This window comes from Leptosomus discolor, chromosome 1, assembly GCF_034619465.1.
Source record: "Leptosomus discolor isolate bLepDis1 chromosome 1, bLepDis1.hap2, whole genome shotgun sequence".
NCBI lineage: Eukaryota > Metazoa > Chordata > Aves > Leptosomiformes > Leptosomidae > Leptosomus > Leptosomus discolor.
Window position 1 is genome coordinate 215,965,932 of NC_141391.1, and position 20,545 is coordinate 215,986,476.

At 46.5% G+C, this 20,545-nt stretch overlaps 1 protein-coding gene across 1 annotated transcript in view; it reads right to left on the reverse strand.

The window, feature by feature from the left end:
- The window catches only part of PLXNA4 (plexin A4), a 420,437-nt gene that overhangs the window by 65,209 nt on the left and 334,683 nt on the right, over nucleotides 1–20,545 (reverse strand). Inside the window, exons 10-13 of the mRNA XM_086475002.1 lie at nucleotides 12,709–12,805; nucleotides 9,230–9,420; nucleotides 3,542–3,693; nucleotides 2,783–2,900 (exon numbers count right to left, since the gene is read on the reverse strand). Coding sequence (XP_086331128.1) covers nucleotides 2,783–2,900; nucleotides 3,542–3,693; nucleotides 9,230–9,420; nucleotides 12,709–12,805 — 558 coding nt within the window. The remainder of the gene's footprint in view (nucleotides 1–2,782; nucleotides 2,901–3,541; nucleotides 3,694–9,229; nucleotides 9,421–12,708; nucleotides 12,806–20,545) is intronic.

Consider the following 20,545-nt stretch of genomic DNA (forward strand, 5'->3'; position numbering starts at 1 on the left):
AGCCAGAATAAAGGCAAACCTGTTTCAGCCGTCTGAATTGAAAAGTGAAGGGAATTATTTTTTGACTGAAAGACGACAGAAATAATCATAGCAATGAAACGGATAACTTAAAAAAAAATTGTTTTCATTTAGAGCACCATAAATTTCATTTCAGCCTGCAACCAAATGTATTGTTTCCCTTTAGGATTATTCTACTCTCTAATGTAATTTGCATTTTTGATCACAGATGAGTTTAAAACAAACAGCATTTTGCATTTTAAACTTCTAGTTAGAAATGTGGAGAAGAACTGTTCTAGCATCTCTAAACTAAGCTACCTCTTTTTCAAAACACTGAAATTAAGTACTCTGTTGAGTTCAAAACAGCACCTCTTCCAGTTCTTTCAGAAGAGGGGAAGGATGAACCTGTTGGCCAAATTTGACCCTGTTGTACTTCAAAGCTCTTGAAAAGCAATTTTCCAGAGGATTTACTATATGTCAGAAAGTGACATTTATCTCCTGCCCTTCCTTAGTTTTCAAACATGTTCCTTCCCTTAAAGCTGCCACCCACCATTGCAGGATACCGAGGCATGTTGCGATGTCTGCAATAACATCTCTACCCTCCTGGCAGAAGTATCGGAGGAAGCCGAGCCACGCCAACAAACACAGCTCCCGCTACGAAAGCAAAGGACACAGGAGAGGGCATATGATGGGCAGGCTGGAGAGCGTCTGTATTTTTTTCTGTCTAGCATAAAGGTGTCGAGGTATTCAGCAGAGAAAACCCTGTTGACTTCATGCTTATGCACGACTGGGACAGCTGGCAGCCGGAAAGCCAGCAAGCGGAGGGAAAAGCTGTCACAGGCGGACACGGATGATCAAAATTGGACAGCAATTCCAGGAGTAGCAAAGGTGACACACTGAAGTGTAATGTCCTGGAAAGAGCCCTTCTGTCTGCCTAGTAGGGGCTATCTCTCAAGGTGTTTCTCTGCCCCCACCACCTTAGTAACTGAGTGGCATCAGGAAAAAAAGAGAACAGAGGAATTTCTGTAGCTCATGGGGGAAAACTAAGATATTTACATTCATTACCAGTTCCCTTTACCATAAAAAAAATGCTCGGGCATGTGAATAATTTTAGAAAAGATCCGTTCCCTTGCAGGAGTCGAGAGGTTTTGATAGGAACACGAGACCCTCTCATTTCAAACCTGCACAGATCTGCACAGATCAAGGCCAGACAATGGTTGCGCGCCCCCATCAAGGGGTCTTAGAGGAATAAGCAGGTCTTTTGGACAAAGAGCATCATCAGAAAGTGGCAAAAACCCAAGTGGAGTGTACAACGTGTTTGGCTCTGCTCCTCTCTTCCATGAGGCTTTCACCACAGCAAAGCGACAGTCTCAGGCTGAACTTAGGTGAGCAGTAGTGCAGAACCAGGCTCAGAGCCCCTCTGACTGCTTTGCAAGCTGCTGTCCCAGACAGACAGTGTAACAAGCCAATTTAGCAGCCCCATCAGTCTCTCTTAAGAGGAGCGAGGCTGCTCCCTCCGTGCTGTCAGCACATATGGAGCGGAAGCTGCATGTGAGATCCCACCGCTTACCATCCCTGGGGGCTTTTGACTTCATCTCCAGATTCCTCATGGCTAAGTCCTCTCTCCAAACCACCCACTCTTAAAAGTTAACTGAAGCTCAAGCTTGCTGGTGTCTATCATTTCACCATGGAGCATGCAAAACTGTCCCCACTTGCACTGAGACCCAGTCATACGCTACAGCCCACCCGCAGCCTGGCTGGTGAACTGGTCCCTCCTGATCTAGTGCTTCTGGCATGCAGCACTGCTTCTCCTGGACACCCAGAAGACCACTTAACACAAACACCCCTTGAATGCTACATCTTGCAGAAACATCAGCCACTGCTATGGTGACCGCCTGTGGCCCAGTAAACGGGAATTTTTGTCCTTGCTAGCAGAAGGCCACGGGCTTTGCAATGACCCAACACCACAGGGTCTCAGGACAGCTCTGGGCTTGCTGTGCCCTGAGCTGGGTGTCCCTGCGATCACAACTGTCCCATGGCCAAGGGCCTCGTGCCCGACCTGCCTGAGCTCAGCGCTGGGGACACCCCACGTGGCCAAGGGCTGCCCCGGGCAGGCACTGCCCAGCAAACACCAGCCCTTTGTGTTCCCGGGCTGGGCGCTGGGCAGCTCACCCAGTGGTGCTGGGGACCAGGGTTAGGGGAGCAGGTGATGGGGAGAGGAGGATAAAGATACTCCTGGGGATACACAAGAGTGAGGAGGAAGAAACCCAACGATGAACATCACACTCCTCCTGCCGAAGACCTCAGGTTGGTAATGACAAGTGTGACAAGTGACAACCCCCATGTTTCTACTGGAGAATGCTGGTGCCTTCAACTACAGGGCTTGGACAGATGCTGGTAGGGAGAGCATCACACCCAAGAAAAGTAAGACACTAGGAAATTTTTTTCCCTTTTTCTTCTTCTTCTTTTTTTTTTTTTTTCTTTCCTGTATAGCATTTTTAACTATTAAAGACGGTTTTCTGTACTAATTTGGACCATGGCTGTATGTAACTGTAACCAGACTAATAATCTGGAGTATTATTAGATTGTTAAAAGATTAATTAGGCAAGCTATTTTTGCTCATAACAAGATCTTGAAAGGAAATGGAAGGAATAACTTGGTGCACTCAGAAAAGCAGTGAAAAGCTCAGAGGCTGAATATGGTCAAGGACGATGGATAGATGCAGCAAAGGGAACCAGGGCCTGAGGACCTCCATGGCCAAGGAGAACTTCTCACAGGAGCTTACCATAAAGTAGTAGAGCTGTGAAGACCTGGCCATGAACTCTGGTTTGCACTCAGCCACGCAGATTTCCACGAATCCAGCATGCTGGCTGGGCTTGGCCTCCCCCATCTCACATACTATCCTGTGGAGAAAATAGGAAGCAGAAGCAAGGTTTGAGGGATGGTTTGGTGGTCTGGGTAAGATGAAATTGAAGCAAACAGCCCATGCTTCTGGGGAATGGACCGTAGACTTAACCCATCCCCTTCTTTCCAAGCCAGGATCCAAACTGTTGACTAAGTTATTCTTTAAAGAGTGGTGAGTTTTGGCTGTTGGCGCTTGGTGGGACAAATGCTTAGCTGGTGTAAATCAACTTAAATATAGAGACAAACGTTGAGCTGAGGTCTGACCCCAGGGGTCCCTCTGTCCTCTAGCCTTGCATGGTAGACAGCTTTGCAGCTATAAGTCTTATTGATCACTCCTGCATGTGGTAAGCTGCTTCTTGGGGCTGCTGCCTCCCCGCAACTGGAATTAAACACCCTTGTGTTGGCTGTTATGTGAAAAACAGAGAATAACTCCAGAGCATACACCATGAAGATTATATAAATATGTAAACCAAATACAGTAATAAATGGATTATTAACTCGTGAGCTGTGAGTGAGGAATGGCATCTTCCATTCCTCGTTTCCAAAGCTGGGTGGAATGGACTCCTTAGAGGACCCTGCAGGTAGCAATGACTGTTATTAGGTGTGCTGTGGCCCACTCTCTGCCACACACCCAACTTACTGCTCGGCTGGGATGTACCCTTCCACCAGCGGTTTACACTCCACTCCGGCCACTTTGACGTGAAACGCAATATCTCTGAACTCGAGCCCCAGGTTCTCCCCACGGATGGTCACTTTGGTCCCTCCTTCACGAGGGCCCGTCACTGGATTGATCTGGGGAAACAAGCCAAGAAAAAGGAGAATAATCAAACCGCTCCGTGTAAAGATATCAGCATCTTCTCAGGTGAAAGAAGAGGCAATATCAGGTCTCCTTGTGACTACTAGAGATACTCATAATTATGAATGCTGAATAACTGATGGAACAAGCCTGCTCCAGACACATCACTCAGTCCAGCTCCCCTGCAAATATTTATCACACATGCCCCAGCCTTGGAGTATGCAAAATTCTGCCCCAGATCTCATTTATTCTCTTTTAAGTACTTGCAAAACATCCAGAGATGAGTAGGAGATGTTTTCTAGGTAGGAGCAGAGGGTTCTGGTGGTGCAGCTAAGCTCTGCGCTTTACACACATGAGCCATGGAAAGGCAGGAGAGGACCACAGTGGAAAGAAATGGGAGAAAGAACAGAAAAGGACACAAATGGCTTCAGCCAGTCACTTTAAATCCTAAATTCCCACCCCAAAGCACGTGGAGTTTTTCGTCTGTTCTGGAGGCAGGTATTGGTCATTCATCACAAACTCTGCTGAAAATGTCCACCTGAAAAAAAACAGCTGAGACCCAACAGAAACAGCGTGTCAGCTTAGGTGTGGAGTAGGTGGACGGTGACCGAGACTGCAGCAGCCTTTGCTGTGTGCCAAAAAGTATTTCTGAAAGAGCTCCACCTGCCTTCATGGAAGAGCTGGGTTTAGGGGAAGGGCAGGCATGGGAGCATGGACAGCTTATTTGTGGGGTGGGAGGCCCCTGAGGCATGAGATGAGCGGCTATCCCAACCATCCTGGTGGCATGACGTTTGCACCCCAGCCTGGACCTTCACCAGACCCTAGCAAGGGTAGGATCGCTGTGCCTCACTCAGCAGCGGCTGTGTCGGGCAGCAGAGCCAAAGCACCACCCCAGCTCCAAAGCTCACCTCTCCCTCCCATTGCAGAGCCTCGCCCTTGTACGGTCTTCCTCTGTGCAAGACCTCTGGCCTGTGCAAAGGGGAAGCGCACGTGGGACAGCATTCTGCATCACATCCATCACCGGTGTTCAGAGCCAGGTGGAAATTCGCATCGGAGCTGTCTCCTCGACATTGGAACAACACAGAAATCATGGGGCTGGCCCTCAATCATCTCAGTTCTGCCCTTCCAATTATTCACTGTGCCCAAATGCTTTGCCACACAACTGGCTACGTGAAAGGGGCTTCAAACATTGCTTCCAAAGGGTATTCCCTGCTGCCCGTTCAGGATGCCACGGCTGCCATCTGCCAGCATTGGCAAGGCTCTCTCTGCTGCGAGGAAGGCGGAATTCCCCGTCTGAGGTCCGTACCCGCCGGCCGATGGTTCTGCCAACTGGGAATCTAGGGCTGGCAGCTAGACCCTTGCGTAGCAGCCGGACTGGCAGGGAAAGTCGAGGCACTGCCATGAGCAGGGCTGCTCTTGTCTGCTTCCCAGCGCTGAGTCTGGCACTAGGGTTAGCCTAATTTCCACCCAGAGGCCAATTTTTAGAAGGTCCATCTTTAAGAAAAGGAGGGAGACCCTGGCACTTCTAGGGAAGATTTAGGATATTTAATTTTAGTTGCCGTGAACCACCTCCTGAATGAGTGTGTCTTTGCTCTGGCTATACAAGGAAGCAACAAATGAATAGCACAGATGATCGCAGACGAATGCTTGGACCTGTAGGGTCGTGTAGCATAGACACAATGTCTGCAGCACAAAATCCCTGCAGTGGCCAGGTCTCAGGTCCAAAAACTAGAAAAATATCACTTGAGCCATCAAAATCAGAACCATGGCAGGTTTATTCCTACTCCAAAAGTCAATAAGATACTTAAGTCCTAAAAAGAAAATAGCACAACATTCATAAATCTGACAGGTGAAATGATTATTTGGGTTGGCTGGAGATTTGACCTTTGGATGGTCTGTGGTGCTAAGATTGACAGACGAGTAGAAAATGGATAAAAAGAGAAAGAAAGAGAGAAACATTTGTGGTTATTTTCCAGGAAATGAGGAAAGTATCTTAAAAAATGAGAATGAAAATGAAATTTCTATTCCAGGAGAAACTAATACTGATTGTCTCATTTGAAGACTCAACATTGAAAACTTGAACTACTTTTCAAAAATGGCGACTTTGAAACATTTTTATTCTGAATCATTAATAACTACCTAGTCAATCAAAGTTTTCTGTTCGAAATACTTATTTTGCTGATGTCAGCTAATCGTCTCCTGATAAAACACTATATGAGTGATGCTGGAAGGCTAGAATATATCACCATACTAAATGCAAAATAATATGTACTCAAAATTAAAAAAAGAAACTAAAACTCTCATATTTTATTTTATTTCCTTACGTATTAGACACACTTTGCAAGAGAACTGAGTTCCCCATGGAATATTGTGGTTCTGTTTTGTGGTATTAAACTTGCCATCAAAAGTTTTTTACTTGTTCTAGTAAGGTAGGTGTCTAGTAATCTGGGTCTGTGGTTACTTAGAGCTCACCTATGCTTGAAAGAGCTGACTAGCGTATGCAGTGCATCTCACAGCAGGTTAAAAGAGGTTTTTTATTTTCTCGTATGACTAATGTCATTACCCTGAACTAAAGAAGGTGTAGTGGTGAAAAGGAACGTCTTGCTAGAAAAGTCTTTTTCCTTAGAGCTAGGGGTGAGCTTGAGACAAAAGTTTCACTGCAGAAGTCACAAAAAAACTCAGTGGAAACATTATCATCCTCCTTCCATCTCTGTCTAAAGCATAATACTTTTAAAATTCTTGCTATGACTCAAAAAAGCATCAACAAGAAACTTCCCAGAGCGAAGCCAGCACAGCACTGCTGAACCCCTCCCCGTGCATCTGTAATTTGCAAAGGCCAGCTTCAAAACCCACTTATTTCCTTAAAACAGGAGGGCTTGGGATTCTCCCAGGAGCACGTGGGAGATTTTTTAACCCCGACTCATTGCACTGCCATAGATGCGTACAAGAAGAAGGTGTTACCACGCTGTTTTCACGGGGAGAGAGAAGGAGCCTGTTTCTATCACAGGTGCAAAAACGTGGAACGAGACCTGTCAGTTTTGGAGAGGAAAATACAGGCAGGGAAACAACAGCTGCCAGGAAGCCTCGGCTTTCTCTTGAAGACCTAGAGCTGCGACACTGCACCACGATTCACGCCCTCCGCTCACATCAGTCTAACGCCGCATCTTGTCACTCTTAAAGGAAGTTTTGTGGCTCAGTGAGCCTGTAAGTCCTTTAATTTCACTGAGTGGCAACATAAATGCAAGAGCTAGTAAATAAGTACAGGTTGTGGGAAGCTCTGTGCTGAGTATGGGTGTGTGCCTGTGCGAGTGTGAGTACATGTGTTGTTTCTCCTCCTTCACTTGCACAGACACTGCCCTGGCTCCTCTCCAGAATATGCATGCTCCTACCAACCGCTCCAGAGCTACGTTAGCTGCAATATATATCCAGTCGCTTGAGATTACTTCCATGCTAATGGCTCAAAGACTTTCCAAGAGCTCTTTATGATTGCATCAAACAGTTGGAATATTTCATGAGCGAATATTGCAATGGTCTGTTTGAGCTTTGGGAGCTGTTGGAGGAAATGCCAGCAGAATTAGAAGTATGTCCCCTCTGGAGATGTAGGGTGCTTTACACTTCATAAAGAGACTGTAGATGTAAGGTTGGGGTCAAAGCATGGCAGAGAAATGTGGATGGACCTTCAGAACATCATACTACTGCATGGTCAGGTCCTTGTGCTTTGGACTTCTATTTCATTTGGTCATCCATCAGGTTCCCAATACCAAATTCTATGAATCTGTGCAAGATTTCTGAATCTTTCTCAAAGTTTGAGAATCTGCAAAGATTCAAAATAGATTTCCCCCAGCTCCCAATAATTTTCAAGGCCACAAAGCTGAACTTTCAGATGTAGCAGCTCATTCTGGCCGTCTGGGATTTGGTTTCACAACTTCGGGCGGTTCAGGTGTGCTCAAAATAACCAGCCCCAGATAAATCCAAGTGCAGTGGACACCTCCACCTTGGAACTATCAGAATAAGCTTGACACTCCAGCAGTCCAACTGAGCGAGTACTTTGGGGACTGATGAATAACAGGAAGATGGATCAAAACACAGTAAGGGGCATGCCTTTCAGCGGCATCTGGGAAAGACAGATTCTACCCAGCCTTTGCTTTCACAAAACTTTCATGCATGGACTTTGGTTTAGGGCTTGTCCATAACACCCACACTTGAATTCTTAACAAAACACAACTGAAAAAGCTTTTCTTGCTTTCTAGGAAAATAACCCACCGAAGTATTCATATTAAACCACAACTGTAGAGGCTGGATTTTCCTCCTTTGCATTTCCCCTTATCTTCTCTGTCTTATTTTCCTCCTTACTTTTGTCATTTGCAGAATAAGGCCCTAGCCACCCTGAAAGGGTACTCATGTTGACTAAGGCATGGTGATTGAGAAATGCTTAAGGCAGGAAGCAGTTGGTAAGGATAGAGCCCCCATTTTCAAGGCTCAGATCTGTCCTGCTGCCTGCCCTGTGACCCCGAAAATGGTGCACACCATTACGGCAAAGGCGTCCTAAGACAGCAGACAAAAAACACTTTAGACTTCAGGCCTGATTTGTCTCCCTTGCCTTCTCTCCCTCCCTCTGCTCCCTCTCCCTGTGGTCTTTCTGTTCTCTTATCTCCCCTGTGTACCCTTCTCCAGCTCTTCTTCTGGCCCAGTCAACATAATCTATAGGAGACCTCCTAAAGAATACCACCGTGCTGCAGGTCCTTCCCTGCTCTCATTCTCTCTTTATCCCTTAATAGGACAGTTCCAAACCTCGTTTGATCCTGCCTCCTCCTTCAGCCTTCAATGAGGGAAAGCTGACAACTGTACAGGGATTTCTTTCGCCATGCAAAGTCGGCCAGGCAAACAAAAGAACGTTACTCTGTTGGAGCTGGTGGACTCTTGTTTTCCTCTAGACATTGACTTCATCCGTGTCACGCTGTCAGAAAGCATGAACTACAGCCTGCTCCCTTCCTTGACCTCCTGTCAGCAAAGCTCAAACCACTCTGGAATCACTCACTCTACATCTCCTTCTCAGCCAGGAGGGCCAGGGAGGCTGTTTCAAGAGACAGTTGGGCTCCTTTGATTACCCTCACACCGTCCATTTGAGATGCCCCAGAGCATCTTGTCTCATCTTCAACTGTTCCTCTAGAAGGTCAGGGTCTCCTGAAGGCTTCATGTCACATCTACCAGTCCTGTGTGGGAAGGTCAGATGCTGTGGGGCTCCTCAGATTGCACCAGTAGACTGTGTTTGTGCAACTGATTCACATCCACATTGAGTTCAGAAGGAACTCTCACTACCTGCTCATCCCTGTGTTGTGGACACCTGAAGTTGTGTGCCTACCTTTGAAGGCCACCATGACCTCTCATCCCCAAGGGTGCCTAGGGCTTTGCCTGACCCATCAGAGCTCCGTCCTGACCTTCCCCTCACCAACTCAAAGACAAATCAGGAAAATAAACCAAAGAAAGGATATGAGAGGGAATACTCCAGCTTCTTGAAGATCCATGACTTACATCTGTGATCTTGGGGTTGGTGCATTTGCCCTTGGTGCTGGACAACTCCAGCCACTGGCTGTCCTGGGCTGGGCAGTGCTGCTTCAGCGTGCACTGGTTCTGCCCCTGGCACCAGCCGCACTCAAAGTCCGGGTCGGCTTTCAGGCAGAGTCCGCAGCTGTCCCGCATGGCCCCACACTTGTAGAGGTGAACTGCAGGGACAGGAAAACAGAGAGGATCTGAGAGATGAGGACAGCACGGGAGAGTAGTGGGATGTAAGAGGGCAGAATAAGGAGCGAGAAAGGGGAAAGCATTCAGAGCTGCTCATCCCAGAAGCAGGATGGGACCTCTCCAGGGCGTTAAATAATGGGGGAAAAAAACATTTACATCTTTCTTGAAATAAACTTCACTCGTTAGAGTTTATCCCCCGTGCAAGATATTTTTGGAAGCTGAGAGAGGAAGGAAGGATGCTGCCCTCAGTAGGGTGATGGGCTGCAAGCAGGAGGTTGGGGGGAAATGTGCTTGGGCAGTGACTTGACCTCCATCCCTTCCTTTTTGAGAGGCTGTCTGAATATCACACAATGCCACCTATAATCAGTTTCAGCTTCAGTTCTTCATCCCAAAATGACTTCCTGGATTTGGTCTACCCACAACTTAAAATTGGGGATTTGCCTGGTGTAAAACTACTCAGAACTGGGTGCTAAGTTAATGTTACTCAGGTTTCCCCCTTAACAGAAATCCTAAGATATAATAGTAAATCTACAATGGTTCACTACAAAGCTGAACCCAGGAACTCACAATCAGCCTTTCCCCCTTCTGCTCCTGAAATTCAGCTTGCTTTACGCTTTGAAGTACTAAGTTGATCCTCCTCTAATACAGACAGTAATGATTAATGCTTAGCTCTATCTTGGCCTGCTAAGTGATTAAAAGCAGTCAAAGCTTTTCCCAAATATAGCCTAAAAACATTGCAGTCCTCCTACGAAATAAGATCGTGTTATTTATCCTTATTTTACAGATGTGTAAACTGAGGCCTGGGTTGAGCAGTGCTGATAGTAAAAGTCTCCTCCCTGAAGATGAAGACAACAGAATTGAGGCTTCCAGACTTGCTTTTCTTTCTGTATTTGTGGGCGTGTTGGTGAATTTCTTTGTATGATGGGGGATTTTCTCTTTGTGCTTCTGTTTTGCTGTGTCAGTAGGTGGCTAAAGCCTTGTCTGTGGTTATTACTGTACACAATCCCAAAGCTCAAAGGCTTTGGATATGTGTGCTAAAAAGCTGTTTCTTCATACCCACACCCCAGAAGTCAGCAAGTATTGACCAATGCAAGGAAAAGCTCAAAAACTTTTTGTTTCTCCAGGTTGGATGTAAGAAAAGTCTGCAAAACAGCTGTCAATCACAGTGTGCTACAGGCCTCCTGGGACACAGCCCTTTCCTTAATTTTCTGTTAGATTTCCTCAAATTTGCGGACTTGCTCTGCTTGCAATGCTATCAGCAAGTATCTCTGCAGGCACTTCAGTAGGCTTTGTTTAGTTGTGATGCTGGCTGTGAAAGTGGTGGCATCTTGATTGCTTGGAGGCAGAGTACCCCAGTGCAACTGCACTTAGAAACACACTGGGTCTAATCCTGCCTCTGCCTCTTCCTCCCAGTTTTCCAGAGAAGAAGGTCTGCTTGTGTGCAGCACTGTGCAAAGCCCTGCCAGGGTTCTGTGTTTGCTTGTAACCACTACTTTTATACTAATAAATAAAGCCCTCTGTGTCCTTGAGAGCATGTGGAATGTCTGCATATGGTATAACCATGTCCACGTGCCCAAGCTCTCCTCCTCACCCCAAATATGATGGTATCATCCAAACTACTCATTTGGGATAGCCACCAGCCAATGCCACTTCCCAAATTTTTTCCTAGTCATTACTTAGAACCTTTTGGGTTTGAATAACCTTTAACTGTGTTAAATGCTAAGCACCACAGATGTTTCTTGAGTTCATCCCCTGGTCTGGCTGATGTTACCAGCACAGACATGCCTGAAGACAGCATCATCATGATTACGAGATTGCTTTTACTCCTACGTCACCTAGGACAGCTCAATACTGCCCAAAAAAGGGTTCACACTATCGGTGTGGACCGTGTTGTGTCAGGAATGATCAGGCTATAAGGGTAGCAGAAAATCAAGCGGGAGTGGGGCAAGTGCCCAAACCCTGACCTCCAGCCCACGCTGTCAAAGGCTAGCGCAGCCCATGGCACTGTTTGGGCCCAAGAAAATTAGCACTGTCCTGGCAGTGCCTCGGCACAGCTTGGAGGGCAGGAGAGAGGGCAGAGAGAGGTTGGCAGTGTGAACTTGAGCTGTGCCACACTGCTGGATGCCACGGCTGGACAAGGGTCTCAAGCCTGTTGTGTTTACTGAGTTGATTTAACCTTCAAGAGCCACTTTTTTTATGGATGACAGCACAGGACCTGTCGCATTCAGACTGGCTATTCAAACCCACTGGCTACCACAGAGGTGGGTGCAGGAGGAGGACAGGAAGGGGTCATGCCGTGGGGAGAAGATTTGCCTTCTGTATCCCTGTCCAGCTTCAATGTGGTGTTGGTGGAAACCTCACCCATCACCCCTCAGCATGAGAGTGAGTGTCAAATGGTGTGAGAGGAGCATGGGAATACCTGATGGGGAGAGATGGAGTGGGAGAAGATGTGGAAAGTGTCCAAGAAAAGAGAAGGTAAAGCAAGGGAGGGAGAAACTTCTGAGAGGTAGTGATGTGAGAAGGAGAGAGTCTGCAGGTCTGAGCTGTAAATGCAGAGCAGCCAGGAGGAGAGGTTGCCTGAGGGAGAGACTTCAGGGTGGCTGATGGTAATGAACAAGAAGGAAGAAGATGTGAAGGGACCGTGCATCTGCAGCAAAAATGCCTGCCTCAGGGTCATGGCTGGACGTGCAATATCCTTCTGTGAGGGGCACATCAATCCTGTGCCATCGGTGGTAGTTAAACAGAGCCAGGCTCTGGGCAGGAGGTGGTTTTATGTCCTTTGCCATTATCATTTTATTCTGTTCAGACTTTTCCCCACAGCGAGCTGCAGCCTTTCTCTTCCCCCTCTCCCTCTCCCTTCGCCTGTTCATTACTACATTGCCTCTGAGCAGAGAGCACCCGATCTCCTGGCATGTTAACTTGAAGAGCATCACTGCAGGAGAAATAAAGAGGGGGAGAAAGCTGGAGAAGGAGGGGCATAAAAAAACAAGACACAAAAATGTGGGGAGAAGCGGGAGGCAAAGATGATGAAGGAAGAGGGAAAGCAACACAAGTGGGAGGGAGAGTCATATTTCTCAGGTGCAAAGAGAGAAGTTGGGGGGGGTGGGGGAACACAAAGCACACAAAAAAATTGGTAATTGGCAGAGTGCAGAGAACAAGTATGCACCAGACAGCACGGGGAGATGGTGGCAGCTTTGTTAAGTGTAAGGAGCGATGAGGCCCGTTGCTAAGGTTACCGCTTCCAAGGACAAGTTGAAATAACTCTTTACCTTTGTTCTGTGCTGGGTTGTCAATGTTGAAATTCCCGTTCCACACGACCGTCAGCTCCACCGGCAGGCTGTTAATCTCCATCCCTTCGTATGAATACTAGAAATGGGAGAGGAAAAACAACAAAAATCCCAGACTTACACGGTGCCCAGAGGTGGGGAGGGGATAGGATGAGGCAAGAGGTGGTTCCACAAGTCGTGAACAAGAGAAATGGAGCTATCAGTTACCTCCATAATCACCATTACCTGCCAGAAAACCACGGGATGCTCTCAAAGTTGTGGTTCTCAGCAGTGCAAGTGTGCTCATCTCAATAGCCTACTTAGCCATTAGGTGAATATTCTGTGATTTAAGCATATTTGCACGTGATGGGGCTTGTCTTGGAAATTTCACTTCTAGGCATTGAACACAGCTCTGAAGAATATTTTGCCAACTCTTGAGTGCACCTCTAAGGTGCATTGTGGGTTTACCATCCAAATATACCTCCCCTGTGTACTCCATAGATGCTGAGCATATATGAATATTATCTACACTGGCAATATTTTGAAGAAATCTTGGAAGCTGAGTGAGGTTTCAGAAAGAAGGGAACAGGCATATCATGGAAATACGTTAAAAAGGGGGAAAACGGAGGTTCTGTATAATTATAGACCTGTCAGACTAACTTGGCTTCCCAGAAAGAAAGTACATCAAATTATTAAACAATCAATTTATAAGCACCTGCAAGATGATAAGATGATAAAAATCAGCCAGCATAGATTTGTCAAGAACAAATTGTGTCAACCCAATCTAATTTCCTTTTTTGACAGGCTTAATGGCTTTGTGGATAAAAGGGAGGCAGCAGATGTGATTTATCTCGATTTCAGTAGAGTATTTGCTACTGCCCTACAGGAGATTCCCATAAACAAACTAGGGATATATGATCTAAAAGAAGCCACCATAAGGGATATGTGAAAGCTGGCCCCCCCAAAAAAGGAAAGAAGTCAAATAATTCGATGTCAGGCTGCGAGGGTGTTTCAGAGTATTGTCCTGGGTCTGGCATTATTCATTATTTTCACTACTGACTTGGATGACAGACTGCAGATTTCATGAACGACAGTGTTCTGGGAGAGGGTGCAAGAACACCCAAAAGCAGGGTTAAGAATTCAAAACAAACTTGACAAGTTGTAGAACCGGGCCAAAATCAACAAAGTGAAATTCCACACAGGCAAGTACCGAGTATTCTTCAGTAGGAGAATTCAATCCAAACAAATATGAAATTGGAGTGACTGGCCACTGCTGCAGGAAAGGATCTGGGGACTGCTGAAGATCACAAACAGATTGTGAATCAGCAATGCCATATTGCTGCCAAAAAAACAAGCGAATCTCATTTGGGGATGTACCAGATAGAGTTTGCTACCTACATAAGCCCCAGGAGGCAATTATTTTTCCCTACTCAGAAGCGGAAAGGCTTCAGCCAGAGTAGGGGGTATCCAGTTTCCAGCAAATATGTATTAAGAAAGACATAGAAATCTTCTGAAAGAGTTGAACAGACTTAAACAAACACTTGTCAGGCACAGTCAAGGTACACAGATCTGGCCTTAATGAAGGAAATGGAAGCTGATCTCTGGAGGCCCTCTCCGCTCAGAGAGCTCTCTGACACATGGTGCTTAGTGTATTTTTTCAGCTAGATTTTGATTTATCATAAGCCAGTTCATGCAGGGTTCACCCAGTTGCCCGTCAGAACGCACTGCCCACCTCCATCAACAGCTTCCATCCAACACTTCACCAAAAGGCAAAAAGCGTTGTCATGGGAGAGGAAATGGCTGCTTAAAGGACAGAATGGGAACAAGGCAAAAAAGGGAGGAATATTTCATGTCTGGTACTATTACTGACCACAGTACACATAAAGATTTACCCTCCTGACATCAGGAACCTCCCACTGCACTGGGATTTACGGTGGGAGAAACTCCCACTGTTAAAGAAAAAAGCATTTTCCCCACTACAAGGTTAAATATAATTCAGTAAGCTGTCTGGTTTGGTCAGGTATGTCTTGGAGACAACTGAAAAGTTCCCCATCACTTAAAGTCTCAGCATGGTTTTCCGCAGAGATGTCAAAGCCCTGAGCTTCTAGAGGTAGTTTTTTCCTGTACCCATTAATTGCCATATAATTGCAGAGTAAATCATATATGATGATTTCTGTCCATTACAGCAGAGTGCTATCCGCACGGTAATTTCTCTTTGGACAAACTAAACACAATTAGCCACTAATCTGCAAGAGCCTGTGATTACGATTTAGTTGTAGGGTATTCATGGGTACAAGCTTTGTGATTACCAGGGAAGTAAAGAGCAGGCAGGTTAGCAGAGTCCTTTGCAATAGGGCTGTACCCGCCAGTCTCATTCAGTATTAGCATTTTTATGACACTTCTCAGTGTCACTGCCAGCAAGATGCAAGATGATGCAGAGCCACTCGGACTCACAACACTGGCTTTTCACAGTTTTTTGGAGCTAGGAGCAAGGAGGCAGGAGTGGGAAGGAGAGCGCCTAAAAAGTAGAGAATAATTAATCTTCTCCCACTCAGGAGCTTTGCGAACGCCTGCTTTGCACAGCACTTTGCAAACGCTTACTGGGAATGGGAAAGAGCGTGTATACAAAACCACTGGTCGCCCTTAAGTCAGAAGTTGAGTCTGCAGGTGCCTGAGAAAGTGCTGCTTACTGCCTTGGCAGACCCTCCTCTGTGTGTGTCGGGATTTAGCAGAGCCTAGACAGGGCTGCCAAGGGACAGGCAGCTGGAGTCCCCCAGAGCTTTTCATCCCACTGAGGATCCAAGCACCAGCAGCAGGAGCCCAGCTGGGATTTTAGATCTTATCTGTCTGCGGCACCAGGGGCAAACACATATTAGACTTGTTAACTCAGCAGACTTGATCCAGAACGGGAAACGGATGCAAGGGAATAAACAACGGTATCCCCATGGAAGAGCTCCAAGGATGAAGCCAGCTGGGGCTGGAACAAGGATGCTCACACTGCCATACCAGACCAGCTCAGATAGCTCGTGAGCTGCACAGCAGCGAAACAGAGCAATTTGCAAAGTACCAGCGAGTAAATGCTCCGTCCTCTTCAGACCACAGGAGCTGCTAACTCATTGTGACCCCTGTTCAAAGCCCACTGAACTCAATAGGAGTCTGAAAAGGATTCGCTCAGCTGTAACAATAAGATGGAAATATGTTTCAGGGAAGAAAAAAGGAATGGTGTATCGATCTCCAGGACAGCAGAGCTTCCCGGATACTCCTGCTAAAAGCATTCACACCATTAGGGCTTGTGTGTGTACATTGCCTTGCACAACTTCCTCCAGCACAGGCAAAACTGCTCGAAAGTTGTAAATCTGACCCCTAAGTCTGCCAAATCCGGATTCCCACCATGCAAATCAAATCAAAGCAGAAAATTACAGGCAATTTAGAGGCCCAAGCTGAGAAAGAGAGGCTGCCCTTCTGGAAAGGCAGACTGGCTCTCATCAGGAAATGCCAAAAAGCTCCTAGAAGGAGCTGTTGTAATTCACAGGAACAACACAGTGTGTTTTGAACTCCCAGGTACCAGCTCTTTGTCTCTTAAACTCTTCACTAGTATCAGATACGCCTGCAGCACAGGCTGAGCCCATCACCTCACCTGGCCATTTTGACATGTTGTTAGTGGTTTAACATATTTTATGCAAGCCACTCCAGACACATCGACTGTTTCTGTCACGGAAAATCACCACACTTGGACCGACCGAGAGAACGCCCGTAAGATCACAGATATCAGTTCTACAACAGTCATGCAAACCTTAGCTGCCTTCCTGGAAAGATGCTTTGCGTTTCAGGAATCTGCAAATTCCTGGCTCTTTTGGGCATCCCGTCACTACAGGCACCCTGCATGAGAGGAACTCAGCTTCACAGACCTCTGAGCCACGCAGCTTGTGCAAATCCATGCTCGACTTCGTGCTTCATCCTGCTGGGGTGCTGTATCACTGGGTAAAGCCTGTGGGCAGTTTGGCTCAGGCACACTTAGGACAATAAACCAAGAGTGGTTACATGACGTTTCTCCCTTGTACCTCAAACATGTCCAATAGTGGGGAAAATATTTGCAGACAAAGAGCATTTTAAAAGTATTTTGGTGTTAGTCTGTTTTCCCTGACACCACTTCTGTGGTTAGGGCTTGGGCCTGGGATTGATACTTGTACCTGGCTCTGCCACCAACTCCTTGTGTGATCCTGTGCAATCATTTAATCCCTCTTTGCATCCATTTTCCCATCATTAACTGCAGGTAGAAAACTTCTTGCCTGCAGTCACCCCATCTCCTTGGACTCATTGCTTCCCAGAGCTGGGACTGAATTTTTCTGTCTGCTGGGACTGAAGTTTTGTGTCTGGGTATCACTCAGGACAATAGAGCTCATTTCACTATTGGGGTTTCTCTGTGATATTTGGATGTAGATAAATAACAATAATAATGCATCATATTAATTGAGAAATGGATGTACAACTCACAGCCCCGTGCTTGTCTTCCCTTGGCAATCCACAAGTGTATTTTCCCATGATTTCTGTGAATAGCTCCTCATTTTTTTCCTAGCTATGTTCTTTGGTCGGGTTTTGTTGGTTGGTTTTTTTATCATTCCCTCCACACCACAGTCAAATGCCGCTCAGATCTTTTACTCAGGTGCAATGATGTGACAAATACAACGTATTTGCTTTTCCTATCCCTAAGTTACACAGCACTTTCAGCTGTATCACCTCAGCTCTCACGACACACAGACCTGTGAAGGACTTGAGGCAAATCACCGTCAGGGATTTTGCTGCTAGAAATCAGTGTGTGCTGCCTGTGCGTGCCAAGGCCAGGCAACGGGCAGGATCACAGCAAAAAAAAAGGATGTGGGCTTAGTTATTGAGGCAGGTAATGGTGATGATCACGGCATGGTCAAGTGGGTCATCTCTCACCCATCTCCCTGTTCCTCATGCTGAAGTCTGCTAATACTGGTCTGATTGCAAGTGCTGGGGCTCCCATCATTTCTCACCAGCAAGATTGCTCTTTGCCCTAATAGATCTAGCAATTTCAGCCGTTTCTGCTGATGTTTTTATTTACTTATATATATGCCTCCTTAGCTCTCCTCCTTTTCATTTCCTCCCATCACTCTGTGTCCAGACTGTCAGCAGAGCTATCATAAGTGCAATAAGGAATGGCAGACAGGGTCTCTCCGAGTGATAATTGCATGCCTTGGGTGGCGTCACAGAGGACAAAGCCCAGAGCTGAGAGTCTCAAACCACTTGACAAGAACAATAATTGTCCCGAAGCGTGCTGCCTGCAGTGACTTATTGCTGTTATCAAATGAAATATCTCCAGGAAAGACAGGGGGAGAGACAGAGCTGGCTACTGACTGGACCAAGCACCGAGGCACCATCAGTGCGGGATGTGGCATAACTGACACACTGTCAGATAAGCTGGCCCCACCTGGGTGTCCTTATAGCATCCTTTAACTGAAGTTGGAGTCACTTAGAAAAGCACCTGCTTAAGATGGTTCTGAACCCTGGCGTAAATCTTGAGAGACCAGGCAGTGGAGAGCAAGAGTTAAGGCTTTTTTCCTGATCCTGTCCTGTGTGAAAGCAGGAAAAAATCCTGCCTTTTGCAGAAGTTTTTCTGCAAGAGCTGAATTTGAGCTCGTCAGTGGCTAGTGTATGATGGAAGGGGGTAGATCTTGAGGCTTATGAAGGAAAACAAGCCAAGAATGATTGCTTAGTCTAGCATGCACCACCAACAGAAAGATCTGCTGGCAGGATAGCATCCCTTCAGGGACACACCGTCACAACACATCCTCCCACCCTCCTTTGGACCTTCTCCAAGCCTGCAATGCAGGTGCTACATTCAGTGTCTCATCCAGCAACTCTGCTGAGTAAAAAGCTCTGTCAAAGGGGGCTGATTCAATTTGCAAACAAGCTCATATGGCTGTTTCTAAAGCCAGGTCACCCTCGGAGCAGAGGCTTGTTGTATTGCAGTGGCTCCAGACTGAATGCTAATTCTGGCAGGGAAGGAAATAATCATGATGGAGACATATCTACAGCACTCCTTCCCTATTGTCTGTGTCCTCTGCCACCTGCTCAAACAGAGCTGGAGCTTCTCTGTTCCCTTTTTGTATCTGTGTGAATGTTTCTTTCTTTTGTCTGGCTCTCCCTTCCACATCTCTTTCTCTTTCTCTCAGCGTCTGGCAAATTCAGAGCAACAATGAAACAACATTTCTCAGGGAAAAAAAAAAAAAAAAAAAAAAAGAGAGAACTCAAATCGGAGAGTCAACATTCCTTCAAAAGAAAAGGGAAGAAAATACGAGGAAAGAGAAGGAAAGAGAGGGAGAGGGGAGGAGAGAAAGAGAGGGAGAGAGAGAGAGGAGGCAGAAAAAAAGGATAGAAAAGAGTTGAGTTTATTCCAAAATAAACCTCTCTACCTGGAGAAGAGGGAGGTCCACCTGAACTGCCACCAAACATGGGATAAGCGTCCTACAGACACCACACAACAGCAAGGTCATGGAGTGTCTTGGCATTAGCCTGAGACTGAGCCCTGCCACCCTGCGCAGCTCAGGAGTAGCCTTGAGTGTTCTGGCATGAAAACAAACATTAAAATCAACATGGTGCTGTCACAGCACTCAGGCATCCCACGAGTGAACACATCTGGGAATTCACTGAAGCCTGCTTCTCTAGCAACTAGCAACTTCTTGGAGCATGCAGGTAGTATGGGAATAGTAACCATTACCTTTCAAAACCAGGCTCATTTATTGGATACCACAAACTCAGATGCTCAGAGGGACCCTCCAGGACTACTAAGGCAGTCAGTCTCCTGCCCAGCCTAACTATGCTTGAGATCATCCTGAGATAATTCATGCTGATGCCTATGTGTGCCAGAGAATTCATGACTCTAAAGGTTGGCTGCTTTCTTCCCTGCTAAGAGTCTTTGAAAAATATGTAGACTCTGCCCTGGTCCATATAACAACCTTTTAGCCACAAGCTTTCACCATTGTAAAAGAAAATATTTTTTTACAAAGTGTAATGCCTTCTTAGTTTCTTAAGCCATCTGTTTCTGTGAAACCTCAAACCTGGATGCTCACAGGCCACTAATCAGTAATGAAAATCAGGGGTTAGAGGGGGACAAAGAAACACGTACAAGAGTGTCATTGGGAAGCTGATTGTTTGCAACAGATCGTGAAATGTGTGAACTGCCTATAACCTTCAGCACGCTGCTTAATGCAGCAGAATATGTTGTGAGGGCTTTTAACAAGCACTGTCCAGCATGGAGTGGAAGAACTGCAGTGAAGTGGCTAAAGCCTGTAATTAGCTCTTTGACTAAAAAATCATCTCTTAGTAGCAGCGATGAGAATGACTCAAATGCACGACTTGGAGTCAGGAATCTCATAGAGAAACCTCTGGAGAAGCAGAGAAGACCGTTGCACATAGGCATGGGTCCTGGCAGGTGCCAGTGTTCGCCCCCAAAAGTGGCATTGCAGGGGTGATGACACTGTTGTGACTCACGCAGGCTCCCTGGGAGGGGGGTTACTGGTCCTGCACTGCAGGTGGGGAAGCGGAGGTGGGCAGAGGCAAAGAGACTAACCAAAGGTCATGCGTTGAGTCAGTGGCTGGAGGATGGTTTGACTCAAGCCTTCAGTGTTCCACCCTTCCTTTGACCTGTTACATGCTGGCATCCATCAGATCATTTATATGGGGTTTTGTATGTCCCACCATCAAAACCCCACATAAAAGCCTTAATTCTCAGCGTTGATGTGAACATCTGTCCCTTGGGAAACCCTTCTGAATGCACACAAGAATATAGCACTGTGAGGATATGGGCAGGTTAAGC